Genomic DNA, 8,829 nt, shown 5'->3' with positions numbered 1-8,829 from the left:
CACTCACAAGCACAGACACTCACAAGCACAGACACTCACAAGCACAGACACTCACAAGCACAGACACTCACAAGCACAGACACTCACAAGCACAGACACTCACAAGCACAGACACTCACAAGCACAGACACTCACACACACGCACTGACACTCACACGCACTGGCACTCACAAGCACAGACACTCACACGCACTCACACGCACAGACACTCACACGCACAGACACTCACACGCACAGACACTCACACACACGCACAGACACTCACACACACGCACAGACACTCACACACACGCACAGACACTCACACACACGCACAGACACTCACACACACGCACAGACACTCACAAGCACAGACACTCACAAGCACAGACACTCACAAGCACAGACCTACGGCTGAATCACAGCAGTGCTGATATAGGGACATATCGCACTCTTGCTCGTGTGATTCTGATTAATTAGCAAGTGGAGTTGTTCCAAGTAGTTTTAAACATGCAATTCTAAATCCTTTGTTGAAAAAACCTTATTTGGATCCGGCAATACACATCAATTACAGATCAAACTGCATTTTATGTCCAACAGTTTGGAGAGAGTTGTTTATTCACAGCTTTTAACATTGTAGACACATTTCAGTCTGGTTTGAGATGCTAGCACAGCACCGAATCTGCATTGCTGAAGGTCACTAATGATATTTTACTCTACATGGATTCAGGTTCACCTGTCGTCTTAGTTTAATTAGACCTCAGTGCCACATTCGACACTATAGACCATAATATTCCTACTCGTCTTGAGTGTATGGTGGGCATCCAGGGGGTGACACTCCATTGGTTTAATCCCATCTCAAAGAATGAACGTTCTCTGTAAATGTAGGGCATTCTTCTTCTACATCAGCTCAATTACAGTGTGGTGTCCCTCATGGCTCAGTATTAGGACCCTTGTTATTTTCCCTGTATATGCTTCTTCTGAGCTCTATTTTTCACAAGTACAGCTCATATCACTGTTATGATGACCCAATTTTATTTCCCAGTGAGCTTAGACAAGAATTGTACATTTGAGAACACCATAATTGCTTCGCAGTTCAATGTGTGCCTCACGTGAGTGTACTTACCCCTCCTGTGTAGTGTGCTTTATGTGCAGCAGGGGGCAGTGTGGTTGTTGGCGTGGGTCCAGGCTGCTGATACACCGTGACCGTCGTGCCACTGTAGGTTGAGTTAGTGGCTGCCTTCACCACACCGTTAGTTATGATCTCCTTTATCCTGTTAACTGCCTCTGCGCGCACGCGCACACACACACACACACAGTGATGTTAAACACGGACCTCACAACACACACAACAAAAAGTATTATAGATATATTATTCATGGCACTTACTGTCCACTAACTGTCTGGTTTGCCCTTGAACATGCAGGTAGAGTGGACGGTCGCTATGGAAACAGAGAGATCACATATATAATTAAGGCATGTTTATCGTGCGATAGTGCAGCCTGTCAGGCCTAAAGACGAGATTAGATAAACCAATCAGAGCAGACGCTTCGCTAAGCTCCACCCCCTCACTGCTCACTCTGACAAGCTTGGCAGAACTTCGTATAGGAATACGTCATTCCTGTACAGTAGGCGGCGCTGTTCTACAAACATGTTTTTTTGGACCTTATTCAGCTGTCAAACCATAAGATTCATATTGTTAACGGTGTGAAAGCATTTAACTAAATTGGCATAACTGTTTGATCATGTTCTTTCCATGTTTTAAGGAATATAGATGTTTTTATGCAAGTAAAGAGCGCCGTTGCATAAATATACATCCCACACGAGCATGTTCCGAAAAACGTCTCTTTTTTTTAACGCCTGGATAATATAATAACACAAGGTATAGTGATATAAATACATATGAAATGTACATTAAAGGAAGAACAGGTATAGAAAATATGAAGCACAAAATTAAAACGTATATAAAAGAATACACGGGTTCATCGTCTTTATTGCATTTGAGGCTATTTTTAATGCCTGTATAACATAACAGGCACTGTAATATAAATATTAGGGATGTCCCGATACGATCCATGTCATCGGTATCAGGCCGATACTGGCCCAGAAAAATATGATCTGATACCCATGCATCACAAACCATGGGAAAATCTAGCTTAAACCATCGCCTAAATGCTAGTATATTAGCATCGCATGAGTATGATAGTGTGGAGCGGAGGGGGGGGCGGGGCCGGGCTGGAATGTCGCACACCCAGTCCCCAATCGGCCCGAAGGGGCGTGCGAGGGATAAAGGCGGCCGGTGACGACGGTTCGAGAGAGAGAATTACGGGCATGTCCTCCTCCTTGCCCATCTTAACCCCCTTACAGATAGTTAGCTAACTTACAGAATAGTCATTTATGCATTTGGCAGACGCTTTTATCCAAAGTGGCTTACAGTGCACTTATTACAGGGACAATCCCCCCGGAGCAACCTGGAGTTAAGTGTCTTACTCAAGGACACAATGGTGGTGACTGTGGGGATCGAACAAGCAGCCTTCTGATTACCAATGTATTATACAGAGCACTTATTACAGGGACAATCCCCCCGGAACAACCTGGAGTTAAGTGTCTTACTCAAGGACACAATGGTGGTGACTGTGGGGATCGAACCAGCAACCTCCTGATTACCAGTTATGTGCTTTAGCCCACTATGCCACCACCACTCCAGCATGTCAGCGGCATGTCCAAAAGTCCAACGCCAATGTCTCAAGGGGTGGCGGTGCTGTTGGTCGGTCGAGAGAAACTCCTCCCATGCCGCAACAAGACGAAATTGATAATGGAGAAACTAGTTCCGTTAATTGTCCTGGACGAACAACCCCTTTCAGTGGGGGAACATTGAAGACGCTTGAGCATCTCGAGCCTCGCTACACTTCGCCCAGTTCGTGGGACAATGCAAAAAACACGAAGGACATGGAACAACTTGGCGTGGTGAGTTTATGATGCTTTGCGCACAGACTGCAGGTAATCGTACATGAGGGACTGTTGTCGGAGCGTATGTCTTACGACACAACAGCAGGTGTATATATATATATATAATGAGGTATCAGCACATTATCTGTATTGTAAAAAGCATGTGTTTATAATGTGTTTTTCAGCATATTTGCAGTGAAGTCAGTGTTTTGTACGTGAGACGAGTAAAGAGCGGCTGCACTCCGGCGTCTGTTTATGAGCATTACAGTACAAGCACACTTCCAAAATCAGACCGGGTTTATGTTTGAAGTATAAAGGGTTCATGAATTCTTTCGGGGGTGTATCTAAGATAGGATTGGTAGGCATTGGGGGTCAAGTGAGACGTGTGTTTCTGTCCCTCACCTGGGCAGAGCTTTGGCCTTCTCCTCTGCTGACATGAAGCGCCCTCTGGTGGACACCGCAGCGCCGCTCACTCTGCTGATCTGTGGGGGGAGGGGTCAGTGAACACATGACACACACACAGAATATGAACACATGAATCAGTCAGCGGTCTGACCTCATCTTGAGTCTGTCCACGGGTCAGCAGGTTCCGACAGGTCAGAGGAACATCATTAATCTCCACCTCTGCTACGACCAGATCATCCTTCATTTTATTACCAGCAACACCCGCCGCCTACAGACACAGTTCAGATCGATTACAGCGCTGATTATTCACACGGTCTTGCAATTATTTGATTGACTTTCTCTCATGAAACACAACAGATGTAAGGAAGAATATAAACCTCAGTCACCATTCACTGGCATCATTTTTCCAAACAATGAAAGCGAATGGTGACTGAGTCCACAGTCTACCTGAAATTCCCCTTTTGAGTTTACAACATGAGGGTGAGTAAATAATGATGACAGGATTTTAATTTTGGGGCGAACAATCCCTTTAAATTATATGACAATTGTTTTCATTTTAATATGAACATTTTCATTCTTAAGCCAACATGATTTTAACATTTCAGTTACATCATTAGCATAATTAATTCAGATTTACAGTAACGTCCAGCATCATCCAATCACTGTCAATCATGTTCAAATAAAATGATCCATTATAAATGTTGAATCTATGAACTGATGATCATCGTCCCATGTGTGTCAAACATGTTGAGTGATACAAACATCATCTGCAGCTGAAACTGAACTTTTGATCCGATTTTAGGAGTGAACACACTTAACTGCATAGAGAGATATAGGATGCTCCCTTGCTCCCTATTTAGTGCATGACTTAACCTCCAGTGTGCTGTCTGTCTGCACTGGTCTCAGAACAGTTATAAGAGAGCTATAGGATGCTGCCTTGCTCCCTATTTAGTGCATGACTTAACCTCCAGTGTGCTGTCTGTCTGCACTGGTCTCAGAACAGTTATAGGAGAGCTATAGGATGCTCCCTTGCTCCCTATTTAGTGCATGACTTAACCTCCAGTGTGCTGTCTGTCTGCACTGGTCTCAGAACAGTTATAGGAGAGCTATAGGATGCTCCCTTGCTCCCTATTTAGTGCATGACTTAACCTCCAGTGTGCTGTCTGTCTGCACTGGTCTCAGAACAGTTATAGAGAGCTATAGGATGCTGCCTTGCTCCCTATTTAGTGCATGACTTAACCTCCAGTGTGCTGTCTGTCTGCACTGGTCTCAGAACAGTTATAGGAGAGCTATAGGATGCTCCCTTGCTCCCTATTTAGTGCATGACTTAACCTCCAGTGTGCTGTCTGTCTGCACTGGTCTCAGAACAGTTATAGGAGAGCTATAGGATGCTCCCTTGCTCCCTATTTAGTGCATGACTTAACCTCCAGTGTGCTGTCTGTCTGCACTGGTCTCAGAACAGTTTTAAACTCTATATAAAGCCTCTGAAAGACACATTTATTCTCAGTGTGATAATGTTCAGTAAGTCAGTTTGAATTCATTTAAATGATTGTTTATGGGGAACTCATCATACAGCGTCCATGCAAGATAGAAAATCTGACCATCATTTCAGAAGTTATGTCGAAATCTGAAATACTTTTCCTTTGTTTTACGCCATTACTCATTTTCTTTCTTTTAAATGTGAGAAAATCCTAAAACTTTATTTCCAGGTTTAACTGAACAAAGAATCCCAGATTTGGACTGTGGTTTCAGACTTGTCTGTGTTCACTCACTTTATCAGCCGGTCCAGCGCTGCCGATCTGAGACGGCTTCAGTTTGCCTTTGGCCACCAGCATGGCGTTGATTTTGGCGGCGACTGCGGCGGCAGCGTCCAGAGCTCCTGTGGGGGCAGATCCGACCTCCCCATCTCCAGCAGACACCGGGCCGGGCTGATCCCATTTACTGCGCCGCCTGACAACAACATTCACGACACTCTCATTGTGTGTCTAACGTTCACAAGCTGCAGATGCTGGATTAGATTGATCCAGCACACAAACACTGATCAGAGATCAGAACCGAGAACAGCAGCAAACACTTGCACAGATGCAGTTACTGATAATGACAATAAAGAATTGCCGCTCGCAACACCGAGATCAAGAATTCTACACCAGTGAACAAACAAACTGAGACATTTGTGCCTTGAACGCACTGTTAGAAACAACATCTACCAAATGCATATCTGTAATGTAGTTTGTGTTTTATCATATATATTTATAAACACACACACACGTATAGAGTGGATTACAAACAAGGTTGGGGAGTAACTGAATACATGTAACATATTTTGTATTTCAAATACGTAATCCTAAGTAACTGTATTCCACAACAGTTACAATTCAAATAATTGGTAATCAGAATACAGTTACATTCAAAAAGTATTTTGATTACTGAAGAGATTACTTTGCATTTTATTCTCATTTGTTTAAAATAAAAAAAAATATGTCTCCCCAATCTGTAACGCCCAATTCCCAAACTCCTCGTGGTGGTGTAGTGACTCGCCTCAATCCGGGTGGTGGAGGACGAATCTCAGTTGCCTCCGCGTCTGAGACCGTCAATCCGCGCATCTTATCACGTGACTTGTTGAGCGTGTTACCGTGGAGACGTAGCGTGTGTGGAGGCTTCACGCTATTCTCAGCGGCATCCGCGCACAACTCACCACACGCCCCACCGAGAGCGAGAACCACATTATAGTGACCACGAGGAGGTTACCCCATGTGACTCTACCCTCCCTAGCAACCGGGACAATTTGGTTACTCCATGTGACTCTACACTCCCTAGCAACCGGGACAATTTGGTTACCCCATGTGACTCTACCCTCCCTAGCAACCGGGCCAATTTGGTTACCCCATGTGACTCTACCCTCCCTAGCAACCGGGCCAATTTGGTTATCCCATGTGACTCTACCCTCCCTAGCAACCGGCATGGTGGAGCTAGGGGTAGCCATGGCCACCATGGACCAAAGCCTGGCTACCCCATTGGCCACCCCACTCACAATTGTTGTTTTAGTCATTTTTTGGGGTAATGTTTTAGCAAAATGTAGTTCTTTAGGGGTGAAATCATCTCTGTACAAACTTAACACATGCGTCCAGGGTGTCACTGTATCCACACAACCCCCCACCCCACAGTCCAACGATATTAAAATGCTGCCCGAACATTTCTGTGCCACCACAGACTGATCGCTTGTCTGGCCACCCCTTTGAAAAACTCCTGGCTCCGCCCCTGGCAACCAATTTGGTTGCTTAGGAGACCTGGCTGGAGTCATTAGGCACACCCTGGATTCAAACTCGCAACTACTCGCCGAGATACCCAATGATGCGATCCAAAGTGCATCTGAACAGCGGTGAAACACTTTCTGATGATGTGTTCATTCATACGAGCAGACAGAGAAGTACGTTTGGAGCAGAAGAAATCTTGTGTAAATTGTTAGCTTTATGCTAAGCTAAAATGCTATTTCTAGCCATTTTACATGCACATGTTACCAGACACGATTGTATTTATTATCAAGAACATTCACGTCAGACTATATATTTTTCCTCTCATAAGATCTTTGATATTAGGGCAAAAATCTTATTATTGATGAGAAATATTTGTATTGTTTTTCTGTAAAACGATCTACAAGATATTTCAGTTTTTCAGATTTTATAGTTAAAAGTAAAAAAAATAAATCTACCAGTGCTGAAGAAGTAATCCAAAGTACTGTTACTGACCTCATGTAATCTAAAGGAACACGTTACAAATTACATTTCACAACATGTAATCTGTAGTGGAATACATTTTAAAAGTAATCCTCCCAACCCTGATTACAAAGAAACAGGACAAGACACACTTTAAATAAAGCACACATGACAGAAACAGAGAGATAAACATGAGCCCAAACAAACCCAAGACTGTATAAATCATGATGAAATGTGTTAAACTGATCTGAAAGTTCTACACATCTTATTCATTGATCTGGCACAAATATTTAAGAAATAAACACGTATTGGCTAGATGTGTAGAACTCGCAGTTCTGTTACAGTTCATACATAAACAGTCTATGTTTATTTTATTAGTGATCCGCTCGATCAGGATAACCGTTATTCACGTTCTGCTCGATATGAAGCTATATATTTATATATTACACCGATCTGGAGATCCGGTTGTTGTTGTGTCACATCCGCCATTACTGAGCAGCATTAAACTGTTTAAACGGTACATTCACTGAATACACACACACTTATACACACTTACCCGCTCGTGTGTGTGACACTGAACGACATCAGATGAGTTTGAGGTTCTGATTCGGATGATATTCGACTTGAACTGAACTGAACTGAAGTGAACCAGCCGAGCAAATCCACAAGCCAGAGCATACACCCTAGTGTGCGTCACTTCCGCTCCAGCCGCGCATGCGCGCCGTCATCGGCCATTGACCAAATAAACAAAATAAAACAATAACATTAATGCGGATTCAGCGATTTTAATTTTGATATCTGCTTGTGGTTTAAAGGACATTTATTATAAATACATTAAAACCCCTTGAGAGCTTTGTTATGAATTAATATAATACACAACAAATCATGTTGATAGAGCGTGCATCACAACCCCTCACAGTATTATAATCATCCACAATCTGCAGGAAACAGTGTTCAATACTGTCATGACTGGGTCATAGATGTGATTGTTTATTACATTGTACTGGTTCAGATCGGGTTTAATTTAGTTTGGATCTGATTGTAGCTTGTGTAATGTTTCACCCTCCCAGCAGAGGGTGCTCGACTGCCAATCACATCACTCCAAAGAGAGAAAGAAACATGAATAACTAACTATAAAGAAGAGAAGTGACATACATGCGTTCATTCAGAGCCGGCCCAAGGCATAAGCGAACTAAGCGGCTGCTTAGGGCCCCGGTGGCCACCAGGGGGCCCCCATGAGCACTTTTTTTTATTTTTTTTTTTTTTATTATACTGTCAATGGACAATGGTAATTATACAAAAACGCAATATTAAATGCAATATTATGTTAACGGGCTGCAGGATGCAAGCACATTCAGACAGCAAAACAGCACATGGACATCTCCTCTGGGGCAGAGAAAAGGAAAAAGAAGAAAACAGGAAGATAAAAAAACAGCAGGATAAAGGTATGTTAAGTAGCTAGGCTAAGTTATGAGCTAACATAACCCCCAAAGCCAAGGAAATCCATTTCAAAATGTTAAATGATGTTTATCCTTCCAGTGAATTAGTACGACAAAGATTTGGAATTGAAACTAGAAATTGTGTATTTTGTGATGAAGTTGAAACCACTGATCATTTATTTTTTCATTGTATGTATGTAGAGGCTTTATGGCTTGACATTCATGAGTGGCTCTTCCCAAAGGTTCCTCTTCTTTCAGATTTCTCTCAGAAGGACATTGTCTTTGGACTTGTTATGAACAGTTACAAAGATGATTTTCTGGTTAATGACATTATTATTTTTGGA

The 8,829-nt window shown here is 42.9% G+C and overlaps 1 protein-coding gene across 2 annotated transcripts in view; it reads right to left on the bottom strand.

Annotated features, from left to right (window-relative positions):
- Window positions 1-7,733, bottom strand: part of khdc4 (KH domain containing 4, pre-mRNA splicing factor) — a 48,219-nt gene extending 40,486 nt beyond the window's left edge. For both annotated transcript variants that reach the window (XM_052143818.1, XM_052143817.1), the window contains exons 1-6: window positions 7,603-7,733; window positions 5,106-5,283; window positions 3,485-3,601; window positions 3,331-3,410; window positions 1,369-1,421; window positions 1,106-1,266 (exon numbers count right to left, since the gene is read on the bottom strand). In XM_052143818.1, coding sequence (XP_051999778.1) covers window positions 1,106-1,266; window positions 1,369-1,421; window positions 3,331-3,410; window positions 3,485-3,601; window positions 5,106-5,283; window positions 7,603-7,724 — 711 coding nt within the window. In that variant the 5' untranslated portion in view covers window positions 7,725-7,733. The remainder of the gene's footprint in view (window positions 1-1,105; window positions 1,267-1,368; window positions 1,422-3,330; window positions 3,411-3,484; window positions 3,602-5,105; window positions 5,284-7,602) is intronic.
- Window positions 7,734-8,829: the final 1,096 nt, after the last annotated feature.

Source organism: Xyrauchen texanus, chromosome 15 (genome assembly GCF_025860055.1).
Source record: "Xyrauchen texanus isolate HMW12.3.18 chromosome 15, RBS_HiC_50CHRs, whole genome shotgun sequence".
NCBI classification, from domain to species: Eukaryota; Metazoa; Chordata; class Actinopteri; order Cypriniformes; family Catostomidae; genus Xyrauchen; species Xyrauchen texanus.
The sequence above is the reverse complement of the archived record's forward strand: the minus strand, read 5'-3'. Positions and strand labels throughout refer to the sequence as shown.